Below are 16719 nucleotides of genomic sequence, written 5' to 3' on the forward strand. Positions count from 1 at the left end.
GACTTGAAGCACTTACTGATGAAGATCAAAGACCACAGCCTTCAGTATGGATTACACCTCAACATAAAGAAAACAAAAGTCCTCACTACTGGACCAACAAGCAACATCATAATAAATGGGGAAAAGATTGACGTTGTCAAGGATTTCATTTCATTCAACACCCATTGAAGCAGCAGTCAAGAAATCAAAAGACACATTGCATTGGGCAAATCTGCTGCAAAAGACCTCTTTTAAGTATTGAAAAGCAAAGATTCACCTTGAAGACTCAGGTGCACCTGACCCAAGCCATGGTGTTTTCAATCGCCTCCTATGCATGTGAAACCTAGACTATGAATAAGGAAGACCGAAGAAGAATTGATGCCTTTGAATTGTGGTGTTGGAGAAGAATATTGAATACACCATGGACTGCCAAAAGAACAAACAAATCTATCTTGGAAGAAGTACAACCAGAATACTCCTTAGAAGCAAGGATGATGAAACTACATCTCACATACTTTGGACATGTTGTCAGGAGGGATCAGTCCCTGGAGAAGGACATCGTGTTTGGTAAAGTGGGGGGTCAGCAAAAAAGAGGAAGACCCTCAAAGAGATGGATTGACACAGGGGCTGCAAAAATAGGCTTAAGCATAACAATGATTGTGAGGATGGCATAGGACCGGACAGTGTTTTCTTCTGTTTTATATAGGGTCGCTAGGAGTCAGAACTGACTCGATGGAACCTATCGACAACAACACAATGATCCAAGCACGGTATGTTCACTTTCAGTGACCTGCAGAGTAAACTCCTTCTTGGGCTGCACAAATCAATCTGAACTACCCAGAGAAAATGTGACCAGGACAGAGATCCACTGTGATATTGTTTATATGCTTTTTTTAATGGACACTGTGTAATTTGATCTTGCAACTGCTTAGACAAGTAATGGTTAAGAGAACACTGAATAATTTATAATTCATTTGCTTATTCAATAAGTGGTTATTGTGTGTTCTCTTTGTGTCTAGCACTGTGTTAGGACTGAGGACCCTGGTGACTAGCAATTTGGTGTCGTGGATGAGAGCATAGATTCTAGAGTCAGACGGCCTGGGTTCAAATTCTGGTTCTGCCTCTCACTGGCTGGGTGACCTCAAGCACGTTGCTCGAACTTACATAGCTTGTTCATCTCTAAAATGTTTTTTGGTTTGTTTGTTTGTTTGCAAGAATCAAATGAATTACAAACTATCTTAGGCTGGATTCTCTAGAGAAGAAAACCATTAAAGTGTGTAAATATATCTAGAGAGAGATTTATATCAAGGAAATGGTTCGTGCAGTTGTAGAGGCTGGAACATCCCAAGTCTGTGGGTCAAGATAGAGACTTCCCCTGACTCACATAGCCAGAGGGGCTGACCGAATCCAAGATCGGCAGGTCAGAGAGGAGGGCTTTTGCTCACAGGCTGCAAAGATCTACGAATCCCAAGATCGGCAGGCAAGACCACAGATAAGCTGCTAGCTCAAGTCCCAAGAACCAGAGGTCAGACGAACCGGGGCCAGCTGTAGGATCCAGAACAAGCAAAAACCCCCAAGCCTTGCCAGAATAGCCGCTTATATTCAGATGCAGGCCACACGCCCAAGGAAACTCCTTTTCGACTGATTGGCTACTCACAGCAGATCCCATCATGTAGGTGATCATATTATATCAAATCTCATCATAGAAGTGATCACAACATCATACAACTGCCAAACCACTGAGAATCATGGCCCAGCCAAGTTGACACACCACCTTAACCATTACACAAACGTAAGTCATCTGTAATAGTACCCGACGTATAGTAAATATCTGCCGTTTTCAGCAGTAGATTAACAGGGATGGAGAGGCAGCATTGCCTCTGCCCTTATGGAAGTCAGAAGAGAGACAGAAGTGTGAAATTGCACCAAGTCTATTATCAGAGGGGCATTCTTTTGCTAGTGTTGCCATACTTAACTGATTTCTTTTTAATTTACCTGTCCAAGGCCACAATCAATACCACAGACATCTTACTCTCGTATGAGTCTCACATGAGAGTCACCCCTGACCTTTGTTGTAATGCACCCATTTTGCTCTGGATGATAGTAGATATCTTCTCAAAATGGTGTGAGGTGCTCCTTGTTCTGTCTTACATCCTCTATGCCATTTCCTTGAGACAAAACTATTGCTATCCACCATAATCTCTGGCAGCTGGTCTTCATTTAACTTCCTTGATTTCTAGAATTATCAGAACTCTCATCTGGACTAATTTTTCTTCAGAGTCCTTGAGAAAACGATCGGGTTGAAGGATACTCCAAGACAGATTGTTGGAAGAGTTTCGATTTTGTTATACATGCCCTGTTGAGTCTGTTACTGCTCAGTAAGTTCCTGCAGCCAAGGGCTGAGCCACTGTTTCTTGTCATCTTGTCTGTTAACTTACATACTTTCTGCCCTCATTCTTCCTCACTTCCACTCCCAACTACATGTGGAAAGACACTGTGAATTTAGAGCTAACCATTTCTTGGTACATCCATCAGTAACCAGAGCAGCTCATGGGAGTCTTGTCTCAGTGACATAGGATCCCAATTAGTTTGCCAGCTAAATTTAGAAAAAACAAATTCCCCTGTTTGGGGAATATTTCAAAATAATTTTTCAAGCTATTTTGAAATTATCCTTAATTTGAAGTTACTTGATTCATGCTAATATTTTAATCTTAACTAAAAATGAACAGTGCTGGGCATGTGCACAATAAATATCTGTTGAATGAATGAGTTAAAGTACAATGAGTATGATTATAAATATAAGGATTGTAAGTATGATTGAAAAAGAGATGGAAAATTATATCAAGAGTCTTATGATATGGAAAGGATTCACTGAGGTATATCCAGAGTAGAGTTTATTTGTTCATACATTCCTACATTTATTCATTTAATAAACACAGATAGCACTTAATATTTACCAGGCACAGCCATGGTGGTGCAGTGGTTAAGCACTCAGCTGCTAACCGAAAGGTCGGTGGTTCAAACCCACCAGCAGCTCTGTGGGAGAAAGATGTGGTAGTCCGCTCCCATAAAGATTACAGCCTTGGAAACCCTATGGGGCAGTTCTACTCTGTCCTATAGGGTGGCTATGAGTTGCAATTGACTTGACGGCAATGTGTTTTACTGATTTAGTGGAGTCCCTGGGTGCCTCAAATGGTTAAGCACTCGACTACTAGCCGAAAGGTGGCAGTTCGAATCAGGGCTTTGAATTGGTTCTTCCCAGTTCAGTCAGCCAAGGAGGCAACACTGGAACAGACCCCAATTTTTTAAATTTGGGTGATCCGGAACCATAACTGGAAGGGGAAAAATTATGGGTTGAAACCCTGGGATGGGAGACTCGGAAGAGGCATAGTGAGCCCTTTTAGGAGCCTGATGCGTGAGATTGGATTATTGCCAGGACTGAGGAGAGCGACACACATTCAAAGCAATGCAGCCGGCTGCCGTCTTTGAGTGGGGCACCATTGTTTCCAACTCTGTGCAGAATCTGACAGGCAAGAGATTTGGTTGCTATGCAATGCGTTCACTGCCCTTGTTTTCTAAGAGGGAGATTAAGTTCCTAGCAGTGCTTCAACCCGTAATTTTTCCTGTTCCAGTTATGGTTCCGAGTCACCCAAATTTAAAAAATTGGGGTCTGTTCCAGTGTTGCCTCCTTGGCCAACTGAACTGGGAAGAACCAATTCAAAGTCCTGATCACCCAAATTTTAAAATTTCAAGTCTCTTCCAGTCTTGCTTCGTTGGTCATGACTGAACCAGTTTGAAGCCCTGGTTATAACCCATCCAGGAGCGCTTCGGGAGACTGGCCTGGCAATCTGCTTCTGAAAGGTCACAGCCTTGAAACCCCATGGAACAGTTCTACTCTGCACAAATGAGGTCACCATGAGTTGAGATCGACTTGACGACAACTAACAACCAAATACTGATTGACACAGAATAAATGACCTAAAATATACCCAACAGTATGGATGTATCTTATAAACAAAATGTTAACTCCAAATAATATATACTTATGAGTCCATTGATATCAAGAACAAAAAAAATCAGATAGAATAAATCAATACGGTTAGAAGTCAGAGTAGTGGTCACCCTTTGAGGGTGGGTAATGACTAGGAGTATGAGGAGAGTTTGGGGTATCCAGTCAGGAGAAAGAAACCACTGGGTGCCAATTACCACGGCTAGGTTCAGTTTGTGGCCATTTATCAAGCTGTATGCTTACACTTTTCTGAATGTATTATTATACTTTAATGAAGTTTTTTTCTTTTAATATATGACCAGATTTTTCAATATATTAGTGTGAATGGGCCCTGGTCTGTGGCTTTCTATGGAAGCAGCTTTTCGGGCAAACCCAGTACTCAGTTTACTGGCTTAGTTCAAGCCAGTTCAGGGCTGTTCATAGCCTGACTGTTATTAGAGAACTTCCTAAGGACTCCTATGAGTCTTGTCATTGCTTACTGAACATGAGAAAGGCTGGCAATGGCAAAATAGATTCCATCTTTTTGTGCCAAGAACATGATCCAGCTTCAGCTCTAACCAAACAGCTACTATGCATTTCACCTTCCCATCTCTGTGACACCTGTAGTGCTGAGCAAAAGGCATGGAGGTTTCATCCATCTGGACTCCTCTCTCATCTTCTTTCCATATGTTCAATTTTGTACCTTGGACAGGGAGGCCCTTCTCAACTATTGTCTCTTCCAGCCAAAATCAGTGCTATCTTAGGGCACCAATTTCTTCCTACCTTGTTCTAAGTAGGAAAACCCTGGTGGCGCAGGGGTTAAGAGCTCAGGCTGCTAACGAAAAGGTTGGCAGTTTGAATCCACCGGACGCTCCTTGGAAACTCTATGGGGCAGTTCTTCTCTGTCCTATAGGGTCGCTATGAGTCAGAATCAACTCAACGGCAACAGGTTTTTTGGTTTTATTCTAAGTACGGTACTTGTCTCATCTCCCACAGTGCCTTGCACATAAAAAAGCTGTGATATTGTATGAATTTGTTAACTGATAGAATGAGAAGAAATGTTTTAAAATTTTTAAACATTGTTTTTAAGTGTTAAAGAGCAACCTCTTGTCTTTGTGCCTTTTCAACCCATTTCACTCTCATCCTGGGAAGCAGTCTGGGTCCATTTAGGAGATAGAAACCACACAGTACGTTAAACCGAAGAAGTTTAACGCGAAGAATTGTTAATGACGATAGAAGGGTAACTGTAAGCTACCAGGAAACTCTATATGGCACCATAGGGCTGAGGGAGAGTACACGAGGAAGCAGAAACTTGGAAGGCGTTTAGACCTCGTTGGAGAAGGTTGGTTCAGCCCACTAGATAGCAGAGAAGCTTGCTGATTTGGCGAGGCTGGAGCTGGTCTGGACATGCTGGGCAAGCAGTATGCCATTCTCCAGAGTTCAGGAGGGGAGCAGGTAGTCAGCAAGCAGGGCTCTGGGCATGCAGTGGGAGTCTGCACCAGCTGGGACAGAAGGCTTGCAGAAGGAGGGATGCTTGGTGTGTGACCCTCTGGGCTGCAGGTGGCTGTGTGTGTAGGCCACAGTGGGGGATTTTGGTCTCCATGTTGAAAGGGCTGCAGAAAGGTTACTGCCAGGCCGAGGCTGCAAGGCCGCAGAAGGGTCACATTCTGGGCCTGTGGCTGGAGCAGGCTCCACCAGATGCCCTCACACTCACTGTGCTGACGTACTGGAAAACTTCACAGATAGCCTCTTCCTCCTTCAGTGTGCCTCTAGCGCCCTCTACTGAGAAAGCTTAACATCATGCTCACTTTAAGCAGAAACAACCAGATATTGAAGAATGCATTTGGAGCCAAGAGGCGATCAGTCAATAACTAACACATCTTCCATCTCCAGAGCTTCCTTCATTCATTTGGTCCCAAGGACCTACAGAACCACAAGAGTGTGGTTGTGTTTGAGGCACTATCAGGGTCAGCAGCGTCTGAAGAGCCAGGAAAGGCTAACGAGGTATGACCTCAGGCAAATCACTTCCTTCTAGGGGCACTTTTTCATCATCTTTTAATGAGGAGTGGGACTGGATCAGGGCTTTCCAAATACCAGGCTACAGTGAGGTAAGAGAAAGGAATATAGTATTCCAAAGAGCTAAATCTATTCAATTTAAAAGTTGACCCTTTCAACTTTTTTAGTGTTAAAGCAACCTTTTTTGTTTATTTAATGACATTATGCTGATAATAAATGGTAATTGTTTTTGATCTTTACTTAGCAAGATAAAAGTCAGCCACCTCAGAATTTTGTTTTTGAAATTTTATTAGTCTGTGGAAGCGGAAAGTCTGGCCACTCTGGGACTAGCTGTTCCTGAAGTCCTCTTTCCTCTCTTGAGATGGGTGGTTCTAAAGGGCCTGTTGGTCTTTGATTACCAACTTCTGACCCCCTGGATCTACGGCAGGCAGAGGAAAACCTAGGAAAGGTGTTCACTTCAGCAGCCTGTGTAGTAAATTTGGGTTGATCACAGATTAGCATAGCTCCTGCACAATGGTGACACATAAAAGTGTGAGGTGTTGCTAATCTTTAAGTTATTTTGTAAACCTGAGGGCAACCGCTAAAAATTTTTAAACAAAGGTATAACTAATAAGCCAATAAACCAAATCAAACCACTGCCATTGAGCTGATTCCAACTCATAGCATCCATATAGGACAGAGTAGAACTGCCCCATAAGGTTTCCAATGCTGTCAATCTTTATGGAAGCAGACGGCCACATCTTTCTTCTGGGGAGTGGCTGGTGGGTTCAAACCACTGAACGTTAACCACTGCGCCACCAGGGCTTCTCAATAAGCCAACAGTGGAGATATAATGGATCATTAAAAATACTCAATGAATCCAAAAGCAGACAGAAATGTAGAAAAGAGTGGAAAAATTATTTGACACCTGTATCTTGCTTAGCATAACGGCCCACTCTTAGTGGCAGCATCTGGAGCCAATGCTTTATCAAAACACAAGATATTTTAGTTCGAAGCAGTGACTGAGTGATTTATATTTCTTTGAAAGCACCACAGAACCCCCGAAAAATAAAAATGATGAAGCTTGATTAAACTTCAAAGGGAGTCAACCACGTGGCAGGGGCAAGGGGTGCTGTGCTGAGGTGAGGCAACTACTTATTGGCCTTTATATCTTTATCAGCACGCCATTGCTTGCCTGCTACAAAAAAGGTGGCTGGGTACATAACACCATTTAGACCTCCTTACCAAGGGAGGTTACATATAGGGTGCAATTCATGCGAAAACCTCCCTTTTCCTGGCTTTAGTAAAAGTCCCAATCCCGGTAGCGCTTTTTCTCCCTTTTCTTCCCCATTCCTGCAAAGGAGTAAACTATGCACAGTATTTGCACAACAGGGCCAGGCCCTCAGGACAGAATCTATATGAGAATGTCACACAATTATGAGCTTTAAAGCTCCAGCCATCTGAACAGGTCCCCTGCTGACACCTGGGCAGTGGTGCAGAAAGGATGGAGCTGGATTGAATGGAGTGCTCAGTGCACAAGGCACGTTCATGCCCCCAGCGTGTTGACTTGCATAATATAGCTGCTGGGCCACCATTCCACTGTCAGAGACGGGGATTAGGCTGCAGGTGTCTCCAGGTAGCAGTCCGAAAGTAAAAACAAAGATCTGAAACTAGAATTGGATTCTAGATCTTCTCAGGGGAAGCTGCTTAAATGAGGGTTTCTCCCTTTCAGCAACATGCATCACCTCTTCTTCCCTCTTTCCAAACTCCATCTCATTCAAGGGAAAGAAAAAACTGAACAACAGGATCTTTTCAGACAATAAATATATACACGTACATGCTATCTCCACGCCCGCTTTTCTTTTACTATGTACTCTATAGGGTCAGGCATGGGAAATGACTCAGGATTTTTTTCATCAACCATAGGAAAAATAGTACATACTCAAATTGAAAAAAAAAATTTTTTTTTAACAGAAGAATATAAAATAAAAAGTGAAATTCTACCACTACTCGGGAAACCACTATGGAATCTGATATGCATCCATTTGGAACTTTTTCTTTACATACACACATGGATGTATGTATGTTTTGCTTTTTTCACTTTGCTGTAATTTTTTATTCCATTAAAGCAAAAAATTTTTATGGCACACATATAGGTATGTGTATCCTTCAACATTTTTTATGGTAGTGTTTTTTTCTTGCTTCCATTGTTTTTAAATTAATAGACTTTATTTTTTAGAGTAATGGAGGCTTGCGTGTTGCCATGATGCTGGACAGATTTCAGCAAAACTTCTGGATGAAGTCAGACTAGGAAGAAAGGGCTGGTGATCTACTCCCCAAAATCAGCCAGTGAAAACCCTGTGGATCACAACAGTCTGATCCTGTTGTGCATGGGGTTGCCATGAGTCAGGCCCACTCGAAGGCAGCTTAAAAACACAACAGTCTAACTCGCAAAAGGTGGCCTTGGGCAAACTGTCCTCTCCCCCGCCCCCCAAAAAGGCTGAGAATTCCTCAGAAATAGAATAGTTAAATGTATGCCCCCCTCCACTCTGAGATAGAAAGAAAGAAGCAAGTCTCTTAAATGTAATTTAGGAATGAATTGTGCATCTCTACCGGGCAGAAGCATTAAGTCTGGCCCCACTGTTCCCAGAGGGTATCATTAAAACTCAGCATTAATATTGGTCAGCCATAGAGCAATCCTCCCGAGTTGCTGTTCCTGAAAAGATCATTCTCTGATTTAAGCTAACTTTATTTTTTTAAAAAAGGGGGGGGGGCAGGGGGCAGGAGAGACTTAGGTATGTTCGTTGGAATGGCCTTCCCATCTCATGACTGTGGGTCACAATGACCACCTGACTAGTACCTGGACATAGCTGACAGAATACAAGGGCGCTGCTAAAAGCCCCTTTTCATAATTATCACCTTCTCCGTCTGCACAGACAGAAATTAAGAACCACAAGCCAGTATTTCTTTCCCTATCTGACCCTCGTCCCCTATACATTCCCTTCTCTTGGAAGCAAATCCGTGAGATACTGAGGGCAGACTACTAAGGCTGTGAGGAAAGCGTCCTCAACTGTATTAATTTTACCTTTATTCCAAGGATCCTGATTTCTGAGGATCCTCTCCAGCAGTGAACTCCTTAAGGCATGTGACACACTTTAAGTGTACCAGAACTGTTAGAGGAGCGGAAAACACCACCTTGTGATATGAAATGTCCATGACATATATTAACTTGATGAAATTAATACCATTTAATTTTTTTTTTTCTGAACATGTTAGCTTTTTATCATTAAGCCTAGATAACTTAGACAAGTAAATTTCATAGTTTCGTGTAAAATTCTTCAGTCTTCAGATCCAAATACATCACTGGCTCATCAAGTTCAATAAGAAATTTTTACATGCTTATAGGCCTAGAGCCAAGTTTTGCTATCAGTAATTTAAATAAAAATTTAAAATACAACCTGCCATTCAACTTAATCCGCTTACTAATTTTCATTGACTTCTAGGTAGAAAAAAGACAAATATAGAAAGCAAAAAGTCCCAGTCTAGTTTAAAAATGAAAATTTAAGAAATCTGAATGAGTCTTGCCAACAATCTGGAGAATCAGTCTGTTTAGCAAGTGGTGTATGTAAACAAAGACACCACTAAAATACAACTTGGTATAACAGGCATTACCTATTTAATAAGTACAATATATACATAGAATTCTCTTGAAAAGCTTCACTTTATACAGAAACATATTTACAAAATGAACAGTGTAATCAAACTAAAGATTATCTGTACAATGCACATATGTATATGAACTTGGGAAGATAAACAAGTTTCATCACCAGAGTCAAAATGGACAGCCATATGCATCTTTTTAAAAAGAATTTCATTCCAGAAGAAAAATACATCTTTAATATACAATTGTGTCTCATTAAAATTTTCCTGACAATTCTTCATATTTGGATTCTTTTTCAATTATTTCTCTTGTTCAGCCCTGACAAATTTCAGGTTTCTAGTGCCACCAACTGATATGTTAAAAACTAACAATCTTAGGGTCAAAAAAAAATTGTTTTGTTTAAAAAAAAAAAGGTTATTGAAAAATATACTGGAGTCAACATTCATTAGGCAAAATTCAGCATACTGCATGATAACATGATTTATATAAAAAATATCAGGGTGGCATATATAACATTTACAGTATCAATGGTTTCTGATTTTTTTTCTCCTACTGGTAAGTCTTGGTCTAAATTTACAGGTAAAAATCTTTAGAAAATAATATGCTTCAAAACCAAGTTTAGAAACATGCACGACAACAGGATTAGACTCGTCTTCATAAGCATCGAAAGTGGCAATAATTTACTAAAATGGCAAAAATCAAATGTCATTTTATGGTCTTTGGATTTTTTTCCTTAAAGAGTAAACATCAAACTGACAAAAGTTAGGAAATGTGAAGAACCACAATGAAAACAGCAGTCAGCTCTCAGAGCATCATGCCCAAGTGGGATTTCTGGGTCATCAGCTTGCACAAGTGGGTTAACCCTCTTTCCAGCCCGGTTACAAGAGGCTGGCTGTGAGCTGCAGAGGCCTGAAGACCTGATCCTATTGCCCTGCAACTATTTTAACTAGACCATAAGCTCCATGAGGGCAGAGACTCCCCTGTCTGATCTATTCACCAATATAATAACACTGTATGGTACCTGGCAATAGTAGGTGTTCAATAAATGAATAAATAATGTGGTAGCCTGATAAAATTTAATTTCAAGCCAATTTTGATTGGAAAGACTTCTACAGAGGCAAGTTTTTGAAGCTATTTAATGGATTTTATTAATTGGTTAATAGCTAAAAATGAGACACGTTGGTCTGAAAGATATTATGCATTTAGAATATTCAAAGCTGAATGATCCTGTAAATGAACTGATATTCCAAACTGCATATAATTAGGGATCAGAAATTATCATAAAATCGCTTTAAATTGTTATGAAGACAAAAAGTTAAAAAAAAAAAAAAAAGTTCAAACTCATTCCAAATGCACCGTTTCAAATCCTTAAAACTTAGCAGGCTAAAGTTGGAAGTGGTATGGGAAAAAAGGTAGTCACAGTTAAGTGTCCACTTTAAAACCTAGTGGAGTGTACACATATACACAAAAAATAAATCATTTCCTGCCCAAAGAAGCCAAAATATTGCTACCTAACCAACATAGTCTTTGATGTGTACTAAAGAAAACAGTGAACATATAAAATAAACACCCCCCATGTCTCGGGTTTATCCAGACCATTTTCCTTTCCCAGATATTCCATTCATCTCTTCATATACTCAGTATAGTAGGAGGTAGAAGGCACTCTAAATCCTTGTATCAGGAGCTGCTTGTAAATTGGTATAAATATCACTGATACATACACATTCCTTCCCATACATACATATTCCTTCCTGATTAATCCATATACAAACCGATACAGTAGATACAGAAGAACAAAAAAACCCATTGCTGTCGAGTCGATTCCAACTCATAGCGACCCCATAGGACAGAGGAGAACAGCCCCATAGGGTTGGTTGTTTTTGAACCACCAACCTTTTGTTTAGCAGCTGTATGTCTTACCTACTGCACTACCAGCACTCCAGAAGAACAAAAGGAAAATAAAATAGTTTCTTATATTTATGGGAGAAAAGTAACAATACAGCCAAATATGGTTTAAAATGGCTTCTAAAATTGTACTGCCTTCTACTTCTCTAAGTGGATGGTGGCAAAAATGTTAATACTGGAATGTTTTATTTTTGTCTATTATGTATGTATTTTTTAAAATGTACAGACAAAGGACACTATGGATCTGACCACTATCTGGTATCCATTATATATGTGTCTTGGAGAAAACACAAATATTATGGATCCATATCACGCAAGAAGCCAGAGAAAGTAGTTACGGTGGCTGCTCTAAGTAGGCTTTCGGAGTGTCAACCGTGTGCCTAGAAACAAAGAGAAAATAATTCACATTTGATTGCACTCACCCTCTTTTCTTCATTTTGATAAGTTATTATTGGTTTAAAAAAAAAAAAAAGCAAGCCAGATTATGTTAAGACTAATACTTTTCAACTATTTAAAAAATAAAACTGCTTTGAACTTCTATTTTCATTCTGAAGTGAAAAAAATGATTTGTTTTGGATGACAAGATACAATTCAATACACAGAAAAAAGAAGACACTAAATCATCATCTAATCCTTAGTAAATATGTTATCTTTTAAAATAATGTTGATTAAAACAATGCTAAAACACATTAAAGGACTATCACCACCATAAGCCCAACTTTTAGAGTACAAGTAATTCTGTGAAGTCTAAAATCTGTCACCCCAAAGTTTACTTCTCTGAAGGGGACGAAAAATACAAAAACCCCAAGCAAAAGTGAGGATTGCTGTAACATCTGCACATAGGCAAAGGTGTCCTATTATAGAAATGAGCTGAAAATAACAAAATGTGAAAAACCACACACAGAAATCCCGGTGGGTGAGAGATTACAAGAAGTGAACCAAATGGAACACCAGAAATATTGATACTATGTCTGGCAACATGTAAGTGCGCATCTTAAATGAATATTGTAAAAATGTAACAGGATACATAAATTTGGCTCTAAAATTCCTTTAGTTACAGAGATTTAAGTATTCTGTGTTTTAAATAAAAATACCAGACCATAATCATTATCTCAGGAATTGTATAATAACTGCTCTCTAATATGTAATTATATCAATAGTAAAGAATGGTGTTCAAATGAAACGGTTAACAGTCTCATACATGTTGGTTTCTTTTGGGAACTGGCTCTTTATAGACATCTTAAACATGATTATTATTTATCTTTACAGTTTATTTCAGTTTCAAAGAGTTCACTATTCATCTCTGTTCTAATGATTGGATCTATTTCCCATTTTAAAATATAACCAAAGTCCACGGGAATTTTCTAAATGAACATGTTATGTAAAATCATATTTTATGTAACTAAAGATTTTAAAAATTCAACTATTAACTAAACAATCCAAATCTGAAAACAATGTTTTAAACTATGAATCAGAAATATTAAAAAGAGCATACCTAACACAGTACCTGGCAGAGGCACAGCGCTGCTGGATCATGGCTAGTTACCTAGCTTTCCTATTAAGTTTAGCTTCCATTCAAATTAAACAAAAAAATTAAAATTAAAACAAAAATTTAAGCACTAATATGATCCCTGAAACACAACCAAATGTTATAACTGGAATTTCAGAACATGAACATTTTCATCATTTGTTTTCTTGACGCTGGAAAAGTAGCATATTGGGGAATGATCAACACCTCCCTTTTCATGCATAATTTTAAAAAGCTGAATCATTTTGACATTATGTATTTTAAAGAGAAGAAATATGGAGTAGGGGTTTTTTAACGCCCTTGTTCAGCACTTCATATGATCCTAGCAAATTAAATTACTTTGATTTAATAACAGGCTCTTGTATTATACCAGACAAAAACAAATTTCATCAAAGCTTACACTCTTACAGTATACACGGCAATGCATTCATATTGTAAAAGGCTACTTTTTGTGCAGATGAAGCAAAACAATTTTTACTGGCTGACACACAAAGCAGGAAAGTTTCCAACAAAACTGGTCAGCGGCCCCTGCTCCTCATGCAGCTTTTGTCTGTTTACTGAGAAGTGCTTTGTGTTAGGTTCTCCTTTTCCTCTGTTCTAGGTCATGCTGGTGTTTAATAAGACGTTCGATTTCTGTTCCAAGGGTTTGTAGATTTTCCTTTTAAAATTGGAAAAAAAAGGAGGGGGGAGAAAACAGAACTACTAAGTATAATAAATTAAAAAAATTCAGTTTGAAATATTTCTGCCTACAAATTAGAAACTGAAAGAGTTATGATTACTTCTAAATACTGTGTGAGATAAACTAGGCACACAGCTGTTTTCGGTAAAGCAGTCCTGTCCATTTCAAAAGCATACTTAATTTTTTTTTTTTACTGATGCCACAGAAATTTTTAGTCCATAAAATTATTATTTACTATTTTTAAATTATTTTAAAAATCCACTGGTAATTATCAAGGCCCACATAGCAAAATAGTTGGGTCAGATAATACCTGTAAAAAATAAAATGAAACTGGGAAATACGTTAGAGAATAAATGCCTCAACTTAAAAAATTATGTTTCAGCAATTATTTACAACTAGTTATAATATGGAGCCCTGGTGGCACAGTGGTTAAAGAGCCTGGCTGCTAATCAGAAGATTGGCAGTTTGAATCCACCAGCCACTACTTGGAAACCCTATGGGGCGGTTACACTCTGTCTTACAGGGTCGCTATGAGTCAGAATTGACTTGACAGCAATAGGTAACAGGTAGTTATATATAATATATACAACTAGTAATTAAACATGTAATTGCTGAAATATATATAACTAGTTGTAATTAATTGCTGAAACATATTTTTCTAAAATTGAAGCATTTATTGTCTAACGTATTTCCCAGCTTCATTTTATTTTTATTTTTTTGGCACAGTGGTTAAGAGCTCAGCTGCTAACCAAAAGCAGTTCAAATCCACCAGCCACTCCTTGGAAACCCTATGGGGCAATTCTACTCTGTCCTATAGGGTCACTATGAGTCGGAATTGTCTCAATGGCAACAGGTTTTGGTTTGGTGCCCTGGTGGTGCAGTGGTTAAGAACACGGCTGTTAACCAAAAGATCAGCAGTTCAAATCCACCAGCTGCTCCCTGGAAATCCTATGGAGCAGTTCTACTCTGTCCTACAGGGTCACCATGAGTCGGAATTTACTCAATGGCAACAGATTGATTATATGTCAAAGTCCACCCATTGTTAATCTCAGGTTCTTTTTGAAATGAACCTATAACAAAGCAAACAACTCATTTAGTGTCCATCCAATAGTTAAGCTGATTCTTTCTCTATTTCTCCATCTTTTCTCACTAACTCAAAAAATTATACTTTTCAAAAAAAGAAAAGCACTAAAATTTATCTGAATAAAATGGCAACCTTTTATTACCGAAACATTCCACCTGCGTTCTAGATTAGACTATGAAAGAGACGCCATGTTGCCATGTTTATTGTTTGATAAGTGAATAAGAAATCCAGATACCTTCAAAGTAATATTTTTCAGTAATGTATCCTCCAAAACAGCCTGTAATTTTCGGTTGATCTCCAAAGAGAGTTCCAATGTTAATCCACTATCGGCTGGGTGAGACGTATACAAAGAAGCCATGATGCCGCCCCGTCGACTTAAATGGACTTTGTTAAAGTCAGATGCCTCTGAAGAAAGTGTGCCCGATTCTTCCCGTAAGATGTAACTCTGGATTATTCTGCAGAACAAATAACACTATCAATTGTGTACTTGCTCAATTAAACACACTGGAATTTGCAAGAGTTAACTAATTATAAGCATAAAGATCTATATTAGAAAAGAATTTTCCTTATTCAGATGGTTTCTTAAATGATCACATTTTTGTTCTAACAAGGCATTTAAATAAAAAATATATAAACAGTTTCATTTTCTTATTATTTTGATCAAAAGAATTGAGCAATTTATTGCTCAGATTTCAATTAACATTTTGTTTTCCTGTTTTAAACTTAGAACTGCATTTTATTCTTTTTCTTTGAAAACTAATGAGTAAACTTTTCTGTAAGTCTAAAATTATTTCAAAATAAAAATTAAAAAGTCATGGTAAAGACTCACAATATAAAGAAAATGCTTACTTAAGTATGGTATCTGTGAAAGGAAGCTGGCACAACATGGGCTCTGGAGTCAGTCAGGTCTGGGTTTGGATCTCTAGCTCTAGTCTGCCACTTACAGAAGAAGTGGTGACCTGGGAACATTTGGTTACTTGACTTGGGCCCCAGTTAACTTATCTGCAAAACTGGAAAACTCACTCTCTCATGGAACATTTGTAAGAATTCAATGAGATATTGCTAAGCAACAGGCACAGTGCCTTGTGCTTAGCAGATGCCCAGTAAATTACCCCACTATGTTCTACCCAAATTTACAATCACATATATCTCTTACAGCCATAACCATGAAGATAAAAAAGAAACCAGATGAAGCAGACCACTATCTTTTTTTTAAATCCAAAATTAGTGTCTTAAAAAACTGTATTAAAAAAAAAAAAAAAACTTCAGGAAAGACCTGGTTTTACTTATCTCTGTATTCCCAAAACCAAAAACGTATTAGGTGATCAATAAAAGACTGGAAACAGAATGACGATAATTAAGAAATATTTTTTGAAAGGTAGGCATTTATATAATTAATTTTGAAAACAGTAACTACCTTATGAGTAATGGTATTATGAACACAGATCATGCTACCATAATAATACATACTTTGTTTTTTTCCTAATTTCTTCCACCAATTGTTTTATGTGGTCCTCCATAAATTCTATCTTTTCATTTTTCCGAGCATGTGCTTTTTGCAGCCTTACTATCCTCTCAATCAACATGGCCTTGTCTACTTCTGGAAAGTTATCCACAGTTACTGAAGATCCAGTAATTTCTGGAGATCGATCTTCTACACTGCTTCGAGCATTAAGAGACCCTGAAGACAAAAAAAAAAAAAGTCAGTCTAGATATTGTACTTCATCTAAAGTCATTTCTCATCTCATGTTGGTGGTGGTAGTGTTAGGTGCTGTCAAGTCGGTTCCGACTCATAGTGACCGTATGAACAACAGAAAGAAACACTGCCCAGTCCTGCGCCATCCTCACAATCGTTGTTATGCTTGAGCCCATTGTTGCAGCCACTGTGTCAATCCATCTC

The 16719-nt window shown here is 38.6% G+C and overlaps 1 protein-coding gene across 7 annotated transcripts in view; it reads right to left on the reverse strand.

The window, feature by feature from the left end:
- Window positions 1-9996: 9996 nt before the first annotated feature.
- CCDC186 (coiled-coil domain containing 186) overlaps window positions 9997-16719 on the reverse strand; it is a 40170-nt gene continuing 33447 nt past the window's right edge. For 4 of the 7 annotated variants that reach the window (XM_004374861.2, XM_023729961.1, XM_023729963.1 and 1 more), the window contains 3 exons: window positions 16290-16500; window positions 15055-15274; window positions 9997-13714 (listed from right to left, as the gene is read on the reverse strand). In XM_004374861.2, coding sequence (XP_004374918.1) covers window positions 13631-13714; window positions 15055-15274; window positions 16290-16500 — 515 coding nt within the window. In that variant the 3' untranslated portion in view covers window positions 9997-13630. Of the gene's footprint in view, window positions 13715-15054; window positions 15275-16289; window positions 16501-16719 lie in introns of those variants that run through there. The other 3 variants (XR_002823808.1, XM_023729964.1, XR_002823807.1) reach the window with 2 other exon arrangements.

Source organism: Trichechus manatus, unplaced genomic scaffold (genome assembly GCF_000243295.1).
Source record: "Trichechus manatus latirostris isolate Lorelei unplaced genomic scaffold, TriManLat1.0 scaffold00031, whole genome shotgun sequence".
Taxonomy (NCBI): domain Eukaryota; kingdom Metazoa; phylum Chordata; class Mammalia; order Sirenia; family Trichechidae; genus Trichechus; species Trichechus manatus.